This window comes from Peromyscus eremicus, chromosome 12 (assembly GCF_949786415.1).
Source record: "Peromyscus eremicus chromosome 12, PerEre_H2_v1, whole genome shotgun sequence".
Lineage (NCBI taxonomy): Eukaryota > Metazoa > Chordata > Mammalia > Rodentia > Cricetidae > Peromyscus > Peromyscus eremicus.
This window is the reverse complement of record NC_081428.1, coordinates 2,228,918-2,250,363: the sequence shown is the minus strand read 5'-3', so window position 1 is coordinate 2,250,363 and position 21,446 is coordinate 2,228,918. Positions and strand designations below refer to the sequence as shown.

General features: G+C 47.2%; 1 protein-coding gene across 1 annotated transcript; it reads left to right on the top strand.

Moving 5' to 3' along the window:
• The first annotated feature begins 11,423 nt into the window (after window positions 1–11,423).
• On the top strand, window positions 11,424–20,563 carry Get1 (guided entry of tail-anchored proteins factor 1). Its single transcript, XM_059277558.1, has 5 exons — window positions 11,424–11,601; window positions 15,195–15,360; window positions 16,480–16,547; window positions 18,061–18,175; window positions 20,129–20,563. Exons 1-5 carry the CDS (start codon window positions 11,500–11,502, stop codon window positions 20,200–20,202), a joined length of 525 nt encoding a protein of 174 aa, XP_059133541.1. The 5' UTR covers window positions 11,424–11,499; the 3' UTR covers window positions 20,203–20,563.
• The last annotated feature ends 883 nt before the right edge of the window (window positions 20,564–21,446 follow it).

The window sequence follows — 21,446 nt, the reverse complement described above, 5'->3', positions numbered from 1 at the left end:
AGCAAAATGTTCCATTAACAGCAATACTCTTACCTTTATTCAGTGAAAAGGCAAAAATACTTATGCATCCTTTCTTGAAACTGTTGTAAGACCATTTTGGTATAACAAAGGATAAAGCAAAGGGATATAAATAACCTTTGTAGTTAAGTGACTTACTTAAAATATGTTTTTTATTTGAATGCCTTTTCATTTTTCCTTTTCCGAGAAATCAAAACGGGCTGGGGAGACAGCTCAGCAGTTAACAGTTTTTGATGCCAGGTGTCGGTGGCGCACGCCTTTAATCCCACCACTCGGGAGGCAGAGCCAGGTGGGTCTCTGTGAGTTCGAGGTCTATAGAGCAAGATCCAGGACAGGAACCAAAACTACACAGAGAAACCCTGTCTCAGAAAAAAAAAAAAAAGAGTTCTTGCAGAGGACCCAGGTTCAGTTCCCAACACCCACATCAGGTGGCTCATAACTTCCTGTAACTCCAGAGATCCAGCAACCTCTCTGGCCTCTGCTGGCACCTCCACAAAGGTAGTTTACATACTGTTGCAGAATATTACTTTAACTATGTAAAGGTGTGTTGCTTTTGTTTATGCTGCATTTATTTTACCTTGCCTGCCTATGGCACCTGATTGGTCTAATAAAAAAACTGAAAGGCCAGTAGCTAGGCAGTAGAAGGACAGGCGGGCTGGTGAGCAGAGACAATAAGTAGTCGAGAAATCTAGACTCAAGAGGGAATAAGGGAGGAAGAGAGAGAGAGGCCTATGGCCAGCTAGACAGGCAGCTACCAGCCAGCCAGCCATGGGGGAAAGCAGGAAATCAGGACATACAGAAGGAAAGAAAGGTTAAAAAGCCCCACAGGCAGGGGCTGGAGAGATGGCTCAGAGGTTAAAAGCATTGGCTGCTGGTTGCTCTTCCAGAGGTCCTGAGTTCAATTCCCAGCAACCACATGGTGGTCACAACCATCTATAATGAGATCTGGTACCCTCTTCTGGCCTGCAGGGATATTTGTAGCTAGAGTTTTCCTGCCTGGCCCACAGTCAGGACAAATCTCTGTCACCCACCAGCCAGTCCCACAGCCGCTCAGACCCGACCAAGTAAACACAGAGACTTATATTGCTTACAAACTGTATGGTCGTGGCAGGCTTCTTGCTAACTGTTCTTATATCTTAAATTAACCCATTTCTATTAATCTATACCTTGCCATGTGGCTCGTGGCTTACTGGCATCTTCACATGCTGCTTGTCATGGCAGCGGCTGACAGTGTCTCCCCTCGCCTTCCTGTTCTCTCAATTCTCCTCTCTCTCTCTCTTTTTTTTTAAAGATTTATTTATTTATTATGTATACAGTATTCTGCCTACACACCAGAAGAGGGCACCAGATCAAATTACAGATGGTTGTGAGCCACCATGTGGTTGCTGGGAATTGAACTCAGGACCTCGGGAAGAGCTGCCAGTGCTCTTAACCTCTGAGCCATCTCTCCAGCCCCAATTCTCCTCTCTTGTTAGTCCTGCCTATACTTCCTTCCTGGCTACTGGCCAATCAGTGTTTTATTTATTGACCAATCAGAGCAAGACATTTGACATACAGACCATCCCACAGCAGATACGTGCAGACAGAACACTGTATACATAATAAATAAACTTAAAAAAAAAAAAGCCCTGTGGCAAAACAGATGAAAAGAAACAGGTTAAGTTATACAATCATAAGATAAGGTCAAGTATTCATAACTATTAATAAGGCTCCATGTCATGATCTGAGGGCTGGCGGTCTGAGAAAGCCTATTACACATTCACACACATTCAGCGTGGCAATCAGAGCACACAGCCTGGCACTGCAGAAAGAGCATTTTGGGTTGTTTTTTTGTTTTGTTTTGTTTTTTGAGACAGGGTTTCTCTGTGTGGCTTTGGAGCCTGTCCTGGATCTTGCTCTGTAGCCCAGGCTGGCCTCGAACTCACAGAGATCTGCCTGGCTCTGCCTCCCAGTGCTGGGATTAAAGGCGTGCACCACCACCACAGGGCTAGAAAGAACATTTTGTAACAAGCAAACATCTCAATACAAACAGCAGGAGAGTTTTCCTAAAATGGGCAAGACTGTAAGTCACAAACTGAACTAGGTTACACTTCCATTCAATTAGCAGAAAAAGCCATTTATATTTTTACCAATTAAACAGTGATTTGATTTCTTTTTTCAAAATTTTTATTTTATTCCCAGCAACCACATGGTGGCTCACAACTATATGTAATGAGATCTGGTGCCCTCTTCTGGCGTGCAGGCAGAACACTGTATACATAATACATAATAACTAACTAACTAAATAAATAAATCTTTAAAAAATTTTTTTTAATGTGAATTGGTGTTTTGCCTGCATGTACGCCTGTGTCAGATCCCCTGGAACTGGAGTCACAGACAGTTCTGAACTGTGTTGTGGGTGCTGGGAATTCAATCTAGGTCCTCTGGAAAAGCAGCCAGTGCTCTTAACCTCTGAGCCATCTCTCTGGTCCCCTTGATTTTTAAAAAAGATTTATTTTTATTACTTTAATTATGTGTATGTATGTGGGGGTAGGTGTACATGAGTGCAAGTACCCACAGAAGTCAGAGGTGTGAGATCCCCCTGGAGCTGGAGTTATAAGTAGTGGTAAGCCACCTGATGGGTTCTGGGAATCAGGTCTTCAGGAAGAACAACACGTGCTTTTCTTTCTTTCTCTTTCCTTCTTTTTCTCTTTTTGTTTTCTTTCTTTCTTTCTTTCTTTCTTTCTTTCTTTCTTTCTTTCTTTCTTTCTTTCTTTCGGTTATTTGACACAGAGTTTCTCTCTGTAGCCCAGACTGTTCTGGAACTCACTCTGTAGACCAGGCTGGCCTAGAACTCAGATCCACCTGCCTCTGCCTTCTGAGTTCTGGGATTAAAGGTGTGCTCCAGCACTGCAGATGCAGTATGTGCTCTTTATCTTTGAATAATCTCTCCAGCCCCACTTGATTTTCTTTTTAAAAAAGTGTTTTTTATGGGGTCTGGAGAGTTGACTCAGAAGTTCAAAGCACCATTGCTCTTGCAGAGGACCCAGGTTCAATTCCTAGCACCCACAGAATGGCTTACAAATACCTGTGCTTAGGGTACATAAATATACATGCAGGCAAAACACCCATACACACAATATATACATTTTTTTTTTTTTAAAGATTTTATTTATTTATTATGTACACAGTAAGAGGGTGCCAGATCTCATTACAGATGGTTGTGAGCCACCATGTGGGTGCTGGGAATTGAACTCAGGACCTCTGGAAGAGCAGTCGGTGCTCTTAACCTCTGAGCCATCTCTCCAGCCCAATATATACATTTTTCAAAGTTGTTGTTTTATGTGTATGTGTGAGTGTAGGTATGTTGTAGTTGGAATTTTCTTTGGGCTGCCAACCAGCTCCCAAATAAAGACACGACATAGAGACTTATTAGTTATGAATTCTCAGCCTTTAGCTTACGCTTGTCCCACTATGTAGACGAATTTCTAAACAGTCTTATTAAATAAGAAACACAAAGCCAAATACAGAGGCAATAGCCGAAGAGATCAGAGAAACAGCAAATAGCCGCGACTAGCCTTAACTTACCACCATGCTGTAGCTTCCCCAGAGAAAGAGTGAGCGTCTTCCTGTTTAACCTGTGCTTTTATTGCCTTCCTGTTCTGCCTTCTCATTGGCTCTAAGCTCAGCCACATCACTTCCTCATTACTGCCTGTCTATATAGACCTCCAGGTCTCTATGGTTGTTACTGGGAGGGGCAGAAAAGAACGTGACCAGGCCTGTGGAAGACATGCGCAGAGAGAGAAGGTGGGGGGGGGGGCAGAAGAAGGGGAGGAGACTATTTCCTGCTTCTTATGCATTCCCCTGCACATGAGCATATGGGTTTACAGAGCTACGCCTTGCATGCATGTAGATTGTGTGATCACACTGCATGCAAATTACGTGCTCACACAGCACACAATTAAGTAGGACATAAGGCCCCTTACTTGGCTACTGAACTGCGCATGTGCGGTCATGTAGCTGGAGTGGCCTGGAATTCCAACACTGGACCTGGGGCTCACTGATTCAACTAGGGTGGTTGGTCAGGGAGCACCAGACATCCTGTTTCTACTTCCTCAGCACTGAGGTTACAAAGCCATACCACCAACACATCTGGTTTTTGACATGGGTGCTGAGGATCATACTTAGGTCCTTCTGCTTGTATGGCAAGAGTTTCTCCCAAAAGGTCCATCTCTCCCAGGCCCTTCTCTTCGAATCTCTCAACAGACCCATTAATTGGTCTAGTGTGTTTTTCCATCTGAGTGATAGGAACAGAAAGAAGTATAGAAAACTTTTCATTAGCCAGGCATGGTGACGCACACCTTTAATCCCAGCAGAGGCAGGCAGATCTCTGTGAGTTTGAGGCACGCCAAGTCTACAGAGTGTTCCAGGACAGCCAGAGCTACATTTGGTGAGACTCTGAGGTGGTTTGAAAGAAAATGCCCTCCCAAAGGGAGTGGCACTATTAGGAGGTGTGGCTTTGTTGGAGTAGGTGTGGTTTTGTTGGAGGAAGTGTGCACTATGGGGGTAGACTTTGAGGCCTCCTACGCTCAATTTACTCCCAGTGTCTCAGTCCACTTCCTGTTGCCTGCATATCAACATGTAGCAGCTCCTCCAGCACCACGTTTGCCTCCACACCACCATGCTCCCCTCCATGATGATAATGGACTGAACCTCAAAATCTGTGAGCTGCTACCCCAGTTAAATGGTTTCCTTTATAAGAGTTGCAGTGGTCATGGTGTTTCTTCACAGCAATAGAAACCCTAACTAAGAGAGACTCTATCTCAAAAAACCAAAAAGAAAAGAAAACCTCTTGTTAGGCCTTATATGCTCAAGTTCCACATTAGTGATAAGTTTTTTTCACACCCAGATAAGCCTCTCCACTGATGCAGCAATCCAAATCAGACCAAATCAGACTGAATTAGAAAAAGCCCCAGTTTAACGGGTAGAGTGTTCCCAGGTGATTCTCCAGCCCCACAGAGAGGAGATGGGGATGAGAGACTGGAAAACCACGCCTCTGTTTTCTGGGATGCAGCTTAAATATCTTGTGGGAGTGGTCTTGAGCCTCTTTAGGGGAGGAGCAACGTTTGGCAGGCTTTGAAGGGGCGGGTTTGGGAAAAGACTTGGGGGTGGGGTGGGGAGTTGAGGTGTATCTTCCACCAGAACATCCCAGACTCTTTGGGGATAGGGGCACCAGGAGCTTAGGTGGAGTGTCCACCCAAACAATCAGCGTTTCACATTTTCACATTTAACATATTCAACAGCTTTTATGACAAAGAAAAACTACTAAATTATGCACATACCATCCTGTTGTATAACATTCCTCAGAGATTAAAATATTCCATCCTGCAGGGAAGCACCTTCAGCAAGAAGGTAAGCAACTCAAAATAGTTTCAGGAAGTCCCTGAAATGACCAGATTCATAGGCCCCTCCCTGCCAGAATAAACAATGAAAGCTGAGTGTCCCTTTCAGACTAATTGAGCAAAGATGACTCGTTTCTCTGTGTAACCCTGGCTGTCCTGGATCTCGCTCTGTAGACCAGGCTGGCCTCGAACTCATAGAGATCGCCTGGCTCTGCCTCCCAAGTGCTGGGATTAAAGGAATATGCCACCACTGCCTAGCAGCGAACATTTTGATAACAGATCCTCTGTCTGGGAGAAACGGAAACCACCTGATCTGCCTGACGGCGGTTTAGACTAACTGGGAACTTGGAAAGGACACTCTCCAGCCTGTTGAGCTCCTGTAGGCTGTGCAGTGTGCTCCAGGTTCCCAGCTTTGTGAGCTGTCACCCATGCTGAGTGGACTTTGGTAATGGAGCTGTCATTGAGTTATTTCTGCTCCTGTAACCCCTCACCTATATCCCTATAAGTAACTCTGATAAAACTCATCTGTGGAGGGGCCCCAAAACAGCTTGACCACACAGCTGCCATGACAGACTTAGGGGCCCAGACACGGCTTCTGTGACAGGCTTACTGGCAGGCAACACCCAGATCCAGGAAAAGCCATAAGCTAATACTACCCAGGGATCCACCCAGGGATGGGGAAGGACCTACATCCCAAACATTCCAACAATTAAGTAAGGTGGGCTGATGTCCCTGAGTCTAGTACACACCTATTTTTGTTTTACAGATAACCCTAGACAATTGTCAGCCAATCAGGGACCTGAACCCTGGAATCCTCTCACCCCAACCTCTACTATGATAAAAACCCTACCCTGCCCGGGCTCAGGGCTCTCTGCTCTCACCACTCGATTCATGGGACAGACAGACCAAGCCCCAGAAGGGCTCTTTGCTTTTACACGTGGGATTTGGTCTCTGTGGTGGTCTTTTGGAGGTCCCCAAGATCTGGGCATAACACTCACCAAGTTGGACTTTGGTGGTGTCTTGGCATCTTAGGTGTCAAGTTGGACACAGTGCTTAGTTAAGCACCAGGAAGAAACAGACTAGGGACTTTGGGTTCATTATCATATTCTGTCCTTTAGTTAGTAAAATAACCATAGAGGATTTAGTTACTCTTTTGTGAGACTGGGTTCCATGTACCATGGACTGGCTTCAAGTCTCTGTACCCCAAGGATGACCTTGAACTTTTTTTTTTCCCCTTTGGTTTTTACAGACAGGATTTCTCTGAGTAGCCCTGGCTGTCCTGGAACTCACTTTGTAGACCAGGCTGGTCTCAAACTCGGAGATCCATCTGCCTCTGCCTCCCAAATACTGGAATTAAAGGCGTGCACCACTACCGGCAGGCCAGATCTTGAATTTTTAATCTTTCTGCTTCCACATCTTTTTTTTTTTTTTATTAAATTTATTTATTTATTTACTATGTATACAGTGTTCTGCCTGCATGTATGCCTACACACCAGAAGAGGGCACCAGACCTCATTACAGATGGTTGTGAGCCACCATGTGGTTGCTGGGAATTGAACTCAGGACCTTTAGAAGAGCAGCCAGTGCTCTTAACAGCTGAGCCATTTCTCTAGCCTCGTGCTTCCACATCTTGAGTGCTTGTGTTGTGTTGTGGCAGCATCGCAAGGACCCCCCCCCCCCCCAACAAGACCACCAAAGAGCCCATATCCAATGCAAACACACTGGGTTTATTGATAACAAGCAAGCTTGGACTTGTCCGCGTCCAACATCCGACACAGCGGTGGAGGAGGAGGACGGCCCTGAGCTCTCAGGGTGAGGGGTTTTTTAAAGGGAAAAACCTGCAAACAGGGTGGTACAAGCCTTGGTGTCACATGATTGGGTGAGGCTGTGTAACCTTTGAATTTACTGGTTGGGGGTTTACAGTTATCATTTTTGGGCAGGCCTGGACAAGTCCCAGGCTCTGTCCTTCAGCTGCCATGGAGGCTGGCTGGCCTCACATGTTCACACTGACCCATGCACGTAGCTCTAAGTTGGTGAGGGGTCCCAGACAGAAAACAACTGGATGAACCTTAAGCAGTCAGAGTATGTGCAGAAAGGGAGCTACTGCAAGGACTATGTCATGGCCCTCCCAGGAACTGCTTGCTTAAGTCTCAGGAAACTGAAATTGGGGCCTGATCTCTGAGAGAGGACTGAGCAGTCTGTTATGGCATCTGCTTGGTCCTTTCACTTGGATTATATATGCATATGCTTCCCTACCCACCTGGTTTAAACGTCTCTAGCCTGGAAGATTGTCTTTGGTTAACCACCTGGATCCAGCGTATTCATTAGTGAATTCAGTGAAAGGGAATTGGGAGGCAGGAATGATGGCAGGTTGGGGGCCCAAGCAGAGTGCTGTGATGGCCAGTTTTGAAGATGGATGAGAGCCATGAGGCCAGAGTGCTGGCATCCAATGCTGGAAAAAACTAGAAAATGGACTCTAGTTTAGGGATTCCAGAAGGAAGACAGCCTATTTTTAGCCCAGTGAGATGTACTTCAGATTTCTGAACTCTATAAGATAACAAATTTATGCAAACTCAAGCACTAAATGTGTGGTAATTAATTACAGCGTTAAGGGGAGCCCACAGAGATGACCACTCAAACACAGTTTATAGCCAGCTGAAAATCTTTATTCCAACCAGCTAAGACTACACTCAGGTACTTGGACCTAAGTGTAGCACTGAGTGTCCAGAGCATGGGATTTTAGAAGGCATAAACCATGTGTTAGCACCTCCTGATGGGCAGGAGGGGAGATGTGCACAGGCAGTTAAGAGAAGCACGTCAGCTGGGACATCTCGGCCTTGGGTCCCCAGAAGGTCATTTGGGTCATTTCCCATGGGATTCTCATCGAGGAGATCAAATTTTAGTTAAACCTGAGATGGCCTCAGCAAGAACACAGATGGAGGAACCTTGGCAGAATTAACAAATAAGCAAGATCTCATTAGGAGTTCTGCTTATCACAACTTGTACCGGATCTTGGCTCATGCTTTTGTAGCATGAATCTTAAAGAGTCTTATTAATAAAATCAAACCTGAGGCCAGGTATTGGGGTGAACGCTGGAAGAGCAGAGAAGCAGAACAAGCCACAGCTACCTCACCTCGCCAGTTCCTCAGCTGATCCTGTTTCCTCAGACTGGAAGCTTCTGTGTCCTCATCCCAATGGCTCTCAGCTGAACTGCTGTTCGAAAGCCTGAACACTTAACCAGCCTAGTTCCTGGTCCTCATGCCTTATATACCTTTCTGCCTTCTGCCATCACTTCCTGGGATTAAAGGCGTGAGTCACCATGCCTGGCTGTTTCCAGTGTGGCTTTAAACTCACAGAGATCCAGACGGATCTCTGCCTCCAGAAGGCTAGGATTAAAGGTGTGAGTGCCACCATTTTCTGGACTCTATGTCTGTCTAGTGGCTGTTCTGTTCTCTGACCCCAGATAAGTTTATTAGGGTACACAATATTTTGGGGGAACACACCACCACATGCTTTCACACTTTCTTTTATACATAATAGAACTCAGTCTTCACCTGAGCACTGAGAGCGGCCCACAGGAACTAAGAGCTGAGCTGCTCCTGAAGGCTAGGACAAGCTTGTCTTACCCACCTCAGCTGCATCTATTACAGGCTCTTCACCAGTAACTTTGTCAACATTTGCCTCACCAGGAACAGAGTGGTCCTCCTGGGATGGTGTGATACGTGGATGGGGTGGGGACTGCAGTGTTGATACCTGGGGTTGAAGAGTCAGCAGGCATGGGGGAGTGGGGGGTAGTTGTGGAGAGGAGACATGGATACCACTGCCATCATTTCTCCTGAGGTGGTCACTCCAAATCCGTCTAAAGCTCCAGTGTGTGCAGGACCTGGCCGCCTGCCTGCAGCCTTAGGTAGTCTAGCTGTCGGGGAAGCTCATCATGCTGGAGTCTACTGGCCAGCATGCCCTTTCATGGAGAGAATTCATTCCACTACTGCTGGCAGTGTGAGAGCCGAAGTTACATTTTAAGTTTTAATTATTATGCCTAAGAGATCCATGAAACAAAAATGCCTCTGATCTGCAAGCCTCTTGCTCAAGGACAGATAGTTCCTGAAATGTTGGAGACTACTGTTTATGGGAGATAACAAGTCATATGTTTCCCAATCCCCTAAGTTTGTTTGAGCCATCTCACTGGATGTGCTTGATGACATGTGGGTGGGAGGTTCCAGGCAGGAAATATGTCAGAGTGTATGCTTCTGACTGGATGTAGGCTTGAAGTACGTCAGGATATATGCGTACCCCTGATTAGACCTGGTGGGAAATACCTAAGCCACTATGAACCCTGATTTGGGGTCATCTTCTGGAAACCCAAAGACGGACCTGGCCAGAGTCCATCTACCTGGCCAGTATTTAATTAAAGCTTGCTTCAAATTTGGCTTTCAATTATGGTAGTGGCCTTATTCTATATGGTGGGCTAATGGTAGATAAGTGTGTGTCACGTTTTCTTGCAACTAAAATGTGCAGAACTAGTCATTATTTCTATCAGTTACTCGTTCTCAGAATCTAACATGGCCGAAAAGACAGTCAATTAATTATCTTTCATTTTATCACTTTATTCACCATATGTAAATGAATCTGTTTTTTTTTGTTATAAATATTCATTATTGTCTAATTTTTGTAATTTTTTTCAAGGGGCTGAAAACACAACATTCTTTTACAAAACTTAATTTCTCTTGACACTTCAAAGAATATCTGAGAGAAAACCAAGCAGACAAAACTTTTGTAGTTCCTTCCGAAGGTTGTCTAACCAAAGGGAGTGAACAAGGATCAGTAAAGGGGACTTCGGTTTTACTCCGACTGTCAGGTCAAGGCTTTGACAATAGGTCTTATGTGTCTCCCTCCACAAGCATTCAGAAGCCCTTCCCACAGTGTTTTCACTTTGACATAGAGGAAGGTAACTAGGCATAGAGACAAGCTTCTGAATTTTAGCCAGGCATGCTTGTGGTCCCCGTACGTGGGAGGTGTAAGCAGCGGGATCAGAAGTTTAGTATCGTCATCAGCTACCCGGAGGGTTTAAGGCCAGCCTGTATTATCCCGACCCTGTAGTTTCAGAGGTTCAGTCCATTATCATCATGACCGGGAGCATGATGGTGTGCAGGCAGATGTGGTGCTGGTGACGAGAGTTCTACATTTTGCAGGCAACAGGCCAACTTTGGTAATTTTATTAAAAGCTCACTGCAAAACCAAAACGTTTTTTCTTTTCTTCTTTTGTGCTGATGGGACCTAAAACTACACACATGGTTGGCAAGTCTCAATCAGTCACTAAGTGGTCTCTTTTGATTAATAATTTATTTTTAGGAATACAATTTTATACGTTGTTCTTGTTTACTAGTGTTTAGTTAAAAAAAATGTAGACAAGCCATTTTACACGAAACAACTGATTAGAAAGCATTTTTTAGTTACCTGCTACGATGAAGTAGGTTTCTATTCATGCAAAGGCTTATCGTAAGATAAATTTAAGAATAAAGGTGAGTTGCCTGGCGGTGGTGGCGCACGGCTTTAATCCCAGGACTCGGGAGGCAGAAGCAGGCGGATCTCAGCACTCGAGAGGCAGAAGCAGGCGGATCTCTGTGAGTTCGAGGCCAGCTTGGCCCGCAGAGCGAGTTCCAGGGCAGACAGGGATACACAGAGAGACCCTGTCTTGAAAAATAAAAACAAAAACAACAACAAAAAAGTAATAAAGGTGAGTTAATTCAGTAAGAACATAAATAGCTCCCAGATACTACAAACAGCGCAATGCAATCACACTTTGCTAAACCTGTTCAGCCTCCGCGCATGGTACGGGTACCACGAGGCTACGGTAGCCGGGAAGGAGCAACTGCGGAACGGTCCCCGAGAGGAGGTGTAATGAGCAGGCGCGGGAGCCGCTGGCGGCTCGGTTCCCATGGTGCTGCCGTAGCCGCGGTGCACCGGCGCAGGCGCAGTCGACGACGCCGTCTCCCGGGCGCCGCCTTAGCGGAGCGCGGCTGCAGTGCGCAGGCGCAGGCGGCGCGGCGCCCTGGTCCCCATGGCGCTGCAGTAGCGGTGCTGGTGCGTGGGAGCCGCGATGAGCGCGTCCGAGGCGGACCGCGGGGCGTGGCTGCTGGTGCTGAGCTTCGTGTTCGGGTGCAACGTGCTGCGGATCCTCCTGCCGTCCCTTTCCTCCTTCGTAAGTAGCTGCCGGGGGAGCGGCCGAGGCCGGGACGCCGGGCCTTGCCGGGTGTGTGCTGCAAGGTTTATACTGTCAGGTGGCTCCTAGCTCCTAACAGGTCGCGAAGTTCCAACCAACCAACTCCACTCACTGAGCTCTGGAAGGTGGGGACTCCCGGAGCCACGCTTTCTGGCAGCAGGAAGCCTCAGGCGGGACGTGCTGTTAACCCTACTTCCACGATGCAGCCCGGCCATGCATCCTCACAGGTGCCTGGCCCTGGAGCGGCAGATCCCCGGCTGCAGGGAGCCCCCCTTCTGCTCTCTCCATGGAAAGAAGGAACACTACGGAAGAATGTAAATAGGACATACCCTTCCTGCTCACTCGTGTTTCTTTTTAATTTTAATTTTTATGTGTATGTGTGTTTTACCTGCATGTAAGTGCATCCCATGTGTGCAGTGCCTTTGAGGCCAGAAGAGGGGCATTGGATCCCCTGGAACTGGAATCATAGTTGTGAACCATGTCGGTGCTGGGAGCTGAACCCAGGTCCTCTGCAAGAGCAGCTAGTGCTCTTAACCACTGGGTTATCTGTCCAGTCTCTCCCCAATCTGTAGCTATGAAAGATTTATTCATTGTTTTATGTGTATGTTCCAAGTGTATGTATATGTATCATGTGAATGCAGTTGCCTTGTGGAGGCCAGAAGAGATCGTCACATCCTCTGATGTTCACGTGCCCAAGGAACTGGCCTGGCAGAGGTGGGGTGAGGGCCTGAGTTGCAGTGTGCAGGTGCCAGCGTGAACTTCCTGACAGACCCGGCTTTGCTGACAGTAGCATTCTGCACACATTCCTCTGGGGCCTGATGGGGAAGCCTACCTCTCTCACAGTGTGCGTCCAGCGGTTTCCAAGTTACCCTTTGCTTTTTGCTCCAAACCTTGGCCAGCTCCTTCCGGGACCCGTCTGGAGCATTTTCCTCAGTATTCCCTTTCTCTACAGGCCAGCCTCTCAGCCAGGCCCTTCTTTGGGATTATTGTTTATATTTATTTTATTTTTGTTTTTGCTTGTTTGTTTGTTTATGTATTTATTTGAGACAGAGTTTCTCTGTGTAGCCCTGGCTGTCCTGGAACTCACTCTGTAGACAGGCTGGCCTCAAACTCAGGGATCTGCCTGCGGCTGCCTCCCAAGTACTGGGATTAAAGGTGTGTGTCGCCATGACTGGTTGGGACAGAATTTTGGGGCATAGCAACCGAACAGGATATGCTCCTGGAACCTCAACTGAGAGGTGTGTTCCTGGGCTGGTGGGTGGAGTGCTTGGCTGATAGGGACTTCTACCCAAGGAGCAGGCCTCTGGACTTTCTGTGTATGGGTCTCATCTCAGGTCCCTTCCTGAGATGAGATGGGTGTGGAGACACACCCATGTTGGTGAGCTGGGCTGTGCAGCTCATACCAGCTGCTTTCAGACCCATCTGGCCCTTGGGTCGTCAGTGATGAGTCAGGGTTTGACCCTTCTCAGAGTGACTCCAAGCTCAATCTTGGGCAAGCGTGTAGGCAGAGTATATCCTGGCCAAACAGGATTGCAGCAGGAGGCTAGCGTACTTGCCCGCAGGCCTCTAGCCTCTGCCCGCAGGGTGGGAAGAAGGAAGCCTAGATTCTGTCCTGTTTCTCCGGTTGTCTCCACCGCCTGAGTCATCTTGATAAAAAATTCACAAACTTGGTGCCTCAGAGTCTTGGTGGTTCTGTCTCCAGGGCATTTGTGAGTCTGAATCACCTAAAGGATGGTTTGTTTTTCTTTTGAGGTGGGCCCCAGTGTGCAGCTCATGTTGGTCTGGAGGTGGCCATGCACTCCTGGCTGGCTTTGAACAGCTCCTGTTGCAGCTTCCCAAAAGATGGGGCTGTGGGCATGTACCCTCAGGCCCAGCTTGCTCCTGTTTCCTGTTTAAGTTCAAGCAGACTTTATAGAGACCTTGATTTTTGAAAGATAGTTCTGTAACTTAAAAAAAAAAAAAAAAGGCTGAGAGGTGGTGGCGCACACCTTTAATCCCAGCACTCAGGAGGCAGAGCCAGGTGGATCTCTGTGAGTTCGAGGCCAGCCTGGGCTACAGAGTGAGTTCCAGGAAAGGCACAAAGCTACACAGAGAAACCCTGTCTTGAAAAACCAAAAAAAAAAAGGGAGCTGGAGAGGTGGCTCAGTGGTTAAGAGCATTGACTTCTCTTCCAGAGGACCTGGGTTCAATTCCCAGCACCCACATAGCAGCTCACAACTGTCTGTAATTCCAGTTCCAGGGGACTCGACAGCCATGGCAAAACACCAATGAACATAAAATAAAAAATAAATAAAAAGAAACTGCAAAAAAAATGGTGTATGACATTTAAAATTGTTTTATATGTGTATGGGTGTTTGGCCTGCAGGTATGACGTATGTCTGTACATCATCACTTGCATGCCTGGTGCCCATGGATCCAGAAGAGGGTGTTGGATTCTCTAGAACTGGAGTTACAAATGGTTGTGAGCTACCATATGGGTTCTGGGAACTGAACTCCAATCCTCTATTTAAAAAAAAAAAACAGTGCTCTTAACTACTGAGTGTCTCTACAGTCTGCCTCTGTGACTTTTAGAGACTTTGGTCCATTCCTGTTTCCATCTCCAGGGTGAACCAGGCTGGAGTAACTCTTCGTTTGAATGGTGGATAGTGAACAGCAAAGAAAGGTTGTTTTGCGTACCCTGTTCCTTGTGCCAGCCTCAGACATGGCACAGTAGTGAGCTCACTGTGTAGCCGCCAGTGTGACTCGGATTGCTGGCCCCAGCCTAAGGGCTTTGTCCTGTGGGCTCTGGAGGGAGCTTCCACTTGTGTGCCTGGACTGTGTGTGGACACTGGAGTTAAGGGTTTGGTTCTGGCTGTAACTGCAATTGCCCTATTGTGTGGCAAGCAGAGGGTCCTCTGAGCTGGGGTTGACACTTGCTGTGGGCCAGGTACACTTTGGATGCTTCCGCTTTTCTTCTTTAAAAACAAACAGAGCTATTCTTAAAAAGTTTGGAGAAACCTGCACATGCAGGAGTCAGTCATACAGTTTAAAAAGCAGTTTTTCCCCCCCCAGAACCCTGAAGGTAAGTTGACAGCCTTGGTGAGTGAGCAAAGGTTAATTGTCCAGTCTGAAAGCTTGCTTCGCTTTCCCCTCGTTAGATGAGGTTCTTTCCAGCGTCACTGTGTTTGTGGTCATCTCTGCTGTGCTGTCCCCAGTGTTGGGGGCTGTTCTGCAGAGCCGCTGCTGTGTTTGGAGGGGTCCTGGGCAGTGCTGTGTTTCCATCTGGTCTGATGAAGAGGTGCCTTTCTGCATGCCACCTCCTGGCAGCTCTGAGAGTGGTGGGTGCCACCTGGTGGCCGCTGTTGTCCTGCTCTGGTTTGACTGCAGGGCTGTTTCTGTTTTATATGACTCCCCCAGGGTCTTCCTGCACCCCTAAACCATGTGGCAGCTGGGCCTGTCGGAAAGCCTGTCTTAGGCTCAAGCCTGTAGGGGGTCCATAGAGTTAAATGGCTGGGTCTCGGTGAGCACATACAGGTCCCCCGCGTTAGAGCTAGATCGTGGAAGGACACTGATGCCGGCCTCCTCCCTGCCAGGTTTCCAGGGTGCTGCAGAAGGATGCAGAGCAGGAGTCACAGATGAGGGCAGAGATCCAGGACATGAAGCAGGAGCTGTCCACTGTGAACATGATGGATGAATTTGCCAGATATGCCCGGCTGGAAAGGAAGATCAATAAGATGACAGACAAGCTCAAAACTCACGGTACTTCCCCTGCAGTCACCCGTAACGTGGCAGGCATCACGAGGGCTGATTTGGGGAGGGTGTTGGTGTGTGGATTTGAGGGGCATGCTTTGCTTCCTAGATGGCTGCACAGTGACCAGACCTTGTAGTTGTGTAGAGGATCTTCCACAGTAGCTTCACTTCTCCCTCTTTGCTGGTCAACATTTGCTTCCTGTAGAAGTCATCGTAGATTCTTCATCCTCTAGATTTTCATTTTCAAGTTTGGCATTTGCTGAGGGAAGTCCAGATAGAGATCACACAGTGGGTCCAGGGTACTTTGTCTCACTCTCAGGAGCATGCCCACAGTGTGGAGATGTCAATGAGCAGCTCCTGCTGACCAAGGATGGTGCACACTTGAGTCCCGGTACCCTGAGGCAGAGGCAGGCAGGTCTCTGAATTCAAGGCCAGCCTGGTCTACATGGTGAGTTTCAGACTAGCCAGGGCTACATAGTGAGACATACACACACACACTCTGTCTCTGTCTCTCTCTGTCTCTCTGTCTTTCTCTGTCTCTCTGTCTCTGTCTCTGTCTCTCTGTCTCTCTGTCGCTGTTTCTGTCTTTCTCTCTCTGTCTCTCTCTCTGTCTCTCTGTCTCTGTCTCTCTCACACACACACACACACACACACACACACCTCCAGACATCAGTGTGTCCTGAGAGGCTCTGCTGGGCTGTGTAAGGTGGAGCAGGTCACACACTGTAGAACTAACAGGGGCCTGTGCAGGCCTGGGAGCGCTGGACTCCTGCTGGAGGTTACAGAATGGAGATGGTGTTTAGTCCTGTTGGCAGGCGGCAGGTGCATTAGGAAGAGTCTCTGATGAGTGGCTTGCGGGGAGTCCAGGGTGCAGTCTGAGTAGGCTTGTACTTAATGATGGCCTAGTGATGCAACTTTTTAAATTCTGTGAGTTAGCATACAGATAAGGAGCTTCATCATGGCATTTCATACTGTGTGTTGTACTTTGTCCTGTTTGGTGTTTCTAAATATATCGATTATTTCATTTACAGTTAGAAGATGTTTTATAAGGGAAAATAACACTTCTGTGTATTTGGGTATTTTCTTAACTTTGCAGGATTCGTTCATGTTTCACTGTTTTTCTTTCAGTGAAAGCACGGACAGCTCAGTTGGCCAAGATCAAATGGTTCATAAGCGTTGCTTTCTACATACTACAAGTAAGTGTGTGGTGTCTCCTGTTTGCTTCTTTCCTTCTTCTGCTCGTGTGTGTGTGTGTGTGTGGTGTGTGTGTGTGTGTGTGTGTGTATGTGTGTGTGTGTGTGTGTGTGTGTGTGTGTGTGTGTGTGGTTTTCCTCGTGTGCTCATACACACGGGTGCAATGTGTACGGAGGCCAGAGGTAGATGTTAGGTGTCTTCCTTGATTGCACCACTCACCATCCCCCCCCAGCTCTCTCTCGGCACACTTTATATATATATATAAAATCTAGTCAGCTTGCTTAGGGCAGTCCTTGTCTCTAGCTCCTGCGCTCTGAAATACAGACAGCTGCTTTGCTCTCCTGCATCTATGTGGGTGCTGGGGATTGACGCTGTGTGGCAAGCTCTTTACCTGCTGAGCCATCTATCCAGCCCCTAGCCCTGAATTTCTAAGACTGATTAAAAAAATCTCTATTGGAGACCTAAGTTCTCGGCTGGTTTGCCTTGCCCTACCCTAAGAAGCTCCTGAGCTCCTTGCCCCTGTGGCTGTAAATAGGACTCCCATCCTCCAGGTGGGAAACCAACCGTTTTTTCTTTTCTCTTTTAGATTTATTCATTTGTGTGTGTATGGGTGTTTTCCCTGCGTGTATGTCTGTATATACACCATGTGTGTGCCTGGTGTCCCTGGAGGTCAGAAGAGGGCATCAGGTCCCCTGGGACTGGATTTAGAAACAGTTGTAAGCCACCCTATGGTTGCTGGGAATTGAACCTGGGTCCTGGAAGAGCAGGCAGTACTCTTAAATGCTGAGCCATCTCTAGTCCACCAACCTGTTTTTCTCAATTCTTGGCCCCTGGTGTTCTTACCTTCCTGGATGTCTGTTGGAGCTGCCGACATGAGGCTGTGACTGCACAGATGGCTGACGGGTGTGTCAGCAGCTACCTGAGGGACCTGGGGTTTTAGTGGTCTGTGTGGGTCTTTGCTGAGGTGAAGCGCTCATGCCAGCTCCCCTAAAGATAAGGTTTAGAGAAAGGCTGGAGTAAATTGGCTCAAGGCACTCTTACTTGATAAGCTCTGCTCCACAGAGACCCAGGCATCTGGCAGGCATCCCCAGGTCTACTCACTTGAGGAGAGTGTTTGGGGCAGCAGAAGTTGCTTCTGGGAAAGGGCAAGAAGTAAAACATTAGTTTTCACCAGCTAGAAACTGATGGGCGTGGCAGAGGGATCACCTCTCTTGGAACATCAGCATGTGTGTGTGTGGGGAGAACTGTGGTTATAGGATCTTGGAGTCATGACTGCTTTTATATTTGGCATGTAGTTCAGCTACTCAGGAGACATTGTGGGCGGACTCAGCTAACTTAAATAGTGAATGTATGGCTTCTGTGTTAAAGGGTAAAATGCCAGTTCTCACGAGATGGCCCACCTCCCTGTTACCAGTGTCCTAAGTTTTGTCTCAAGTCCTTGTGTGTGTGTGTTTGTTCACTGCGAGGACTGACTAGGTAGGGTGTGATGCCCCCACTCACCACATCTTTCTCTAGGCAGCTTTGATGGTCTCACTCATTTGGAAGTACTACTCCGTCCCTGTGGCTGTGGTGCCCAGCAAGTGGATCACCCCGCTAGACCGCCTGGTAGCCTTTCCTACTCGAGTAGCAGGTAGGTGGTAGAGGTGTGTGGTGGGAGGTTAGACTGCCTGGCGTTGTCCTCACTGTCCTCTTAGCCCCCCCCCCCCCCCCCCCCCAGCCTTTTGGAGTCTAGAGAAGCTGCTTGCAGGCAGGTCACTTGAATGCTCAGGAGCAGAGTTACAGCCCCGGCACTCAGAGGCCACCTTCTCTTCCCTGTGGCTGCCACACTGAGTAACTTGCTGTTGGCTGTTGCTTTGGATGTTAGAGGTTGTTTGTGTCATTGAAGAATGAGCAGACACATAGGAATTTTTGGGTTGAGGGGTGGTTGAGACAGGGTTTCACTGTGTGGCCCTGATTGGCCTGGAACTTGATTGTAGACCAGGCTGGCCTCAAGCTTACAGAGATCTGCCTGCCTCTGCCTTCCCAGTGCTGCTGGGATTAAAGATGTGCTCCTCCATGCCCTGGCAACATAGGAATAATTTTTAAAGAATCATGCCAGTTGCCTTGTGTGTGTACTTTTAGTCTAGCACTCAGGAGACAGGCAGGAGGATCTCTGTGAGTTCAAGGCCCACTTGGTTTACATAGGGAGTTGCAGACCAGCCAGAGCTACTTAGAAAAAAGCCAGGGGTGGGGGGTGGGGGTTGTGAATCCTGCCAGTTACAGATAACCCCAGTTGTGGTCTGTTTCTTCCAGTCTGTCTTTGCCATCTGTTTTAAAATGGTCAAGGTCACCTGGTTTGAATCATTTTATGCCCTTTCCACTTGCTTGTGTGTCTCTTATGTTCAGGCTACTATAATAAAATACCACAGTGGGTAACTGTAGGCAGAGTTTTCCTGTCCAGCCACTTACTCCAAAGTCAGCACAGAGGCTTGATATTAATTATCAATGCTTGGCTGATAGCTCAGGCTTGTTACTAACCAGCTCTTACAGCTTAGCCCATTTCTATTAATCTATGCTGCCCCAAGGCTGGTAGCTTGTGTGTCATTTTGTGTGTCTGACTGGTGACCCTCTGACTCCACCCTCTCTCATCCCAGCATCCTTAGTTTGGTTGTCCCGCCTATACTTCCTGCCTGGCTACCAGCCAATCAGCTTTTTATTAACGATGAGAGCAGTACATATTTACAGTGTACAAAGATTGTTCCACAGCAGGTAACTTAAACAGATATGCTTTCTGATGACTGGAATCCAAGGTGAAGGTGCCATACATTGGTATCATTAGGACTCATTTTGTGATTGACAAATGGCACCCTCTCAAGGGTCCTTGGGTAGGAGGAGGAAATGTTAACACTGTACCGTGTAAGCTTCTTCCTAAGGCTGACCCATGACCTCAGCCTTTCCCAAAGGCCCTGACTAATGCTGTCCCCAGGGTCAGGACTTAAGCATATGAATTAGGGTACAAACATGTAGGTCACACACTCTGTCAGTAAATTTTTTTTTGGCAAAGAATTTTCTTATTATTTGAATTTTCCTGTTAGGACACTATTTTTACTAGTAGAGATAATACTGCTGGATATGGTGGCTCATCATGCCTGTGATTCCAGCCTCTGGGAGGCCAAAGCATGTGGGTTGCTGCAGGTTCAAGGCCATTGTGGACTAAGTGTAAGAGCCTGTAAAAAAACAAAGTGTATGTTCTTGCCAGTCATAGGTTCTGATGTGTGATGATACTGTAGTGAAATACATCATTGAAAGACCTTCAGTTTAGCTGTGCTCTGTCATACCCCCCCCCCCCAGCTTTTTAATGCTTTTTTTGGGGACGTGAAAAAGAAATAGTGGTACAGGGTGTTCTTACATTCTATCATATGTCACCCAGTGACATCTCTGGCAGCAAAGGAATACTAGAACTGTGTCTGTTGTTCAGGGTGGTCCAGCCTGGTGCACAGTGCACCCTGTGTGTGATCTGTAGTCGTGAGGTCCTTTTCTTACCCATCAGCACCTTCCTCCCTGTGCGTTGATGTATCCCCTGACATGAGTTTCTTTCTTTTAGGTGGAATCGGAATCACCTGTTGGATTTTGGTCTGTAACAAAGTTGTGGCTGTTGTCCTCCACCCTTTCAGCTGAGGGGACATGTGCAGCTACAAGACTGTGCAGAAAGGATTTCCATGGGGTAAAGAGCTGACTGCACAGACGTCCACAGGGGCTCATTTTTGTGTTTGGGAACATATTTGTTCTTCACCTGGGAGTCTTGTCTGAGTCAGGGTTTCCTGCACTTGTCACTGAGCCAGAGAGACCAATTATGACACTTACCTATCGCTGACATAGTTTTGGATCCATATGAACTGTGAACCATTAGGTGGCATTTGCATGCTGGCACTTGCTCTGGGCATGGTTCGGTTATGTTGCCAGCTGCCAAGACTTTTCTAACAACTCCAGTAGTGCCGTTTTTAATTTTAGAAAAAAAAAAAAAAACAACACTTTTTTTTTTTTTTTTTTAGAAAATTAGAAAAAAATATCACTACTAGAACTCTGCTTTTTAATTCGTGAGGTTCAGCTGAAAGGGACACCAGTGGATGCTGCTTGTCCTCGTCCTCCTGTTTAAATGCCATTTGCTGGGCCAGGGTCAGTGTGTAAATGTGTGAAAAACATCACCATGTAGCTAAGCCTGTTAATTTTTCATAGTGGTTCCTATGTGTGTCCACGAGACCACGTTATATTGTTTTTATTTAAAGCCGTTCAAATGAAGTATGTCTTTAAAGCATTGGGTCTCTATGCTGTATAGTGTGGAACAGAGTTAAGCAAGGTGGGGTCTGATCCAGTTCATTTGAACCGAGACTCACTTGGCTCATGAAGTTACAAGGTAGAGTTCTGCCAAGTCTGGGTATTTTTGGTTTTGTTTTTTTGAGACATAGTCTCTCAGTGTAGTCCTGGCTGTCCTGGAATTCTGTATATAGACCAGGCTGGCCTTGAACCTACAGAGATCCACCTGCCTCTATCTCCCAAATACTGGGATTAAAGGTGTGTGCTGCTACACCTAGCTCCAAGTCTATTTTTGAAGCACTTTTCCTAGTTACAGTATTTGCCAGGGTGTGGTCCTGGACTCTGGGGAACCAGAGCACAGAAAAGCTACTGCTATCACATGTCTCTGCACAGCTCCGATTGTCCTGGCACTCACTGGACCAGGCTGACCTGGAACTTATAGAGATCCTCTTCTCTCTGTCTCCCACTTTCCGGGATCATAGCACTGGGTTTTGAAGGATCATATTTATATTGTTATGTTTCCTAATGAGCTCATAAATAGTGTATTTTTTTTTGACTGACTGTACTGTGAACAGGCTGAGTGTGGCCCTTTGGTCTGTTGTCAGATG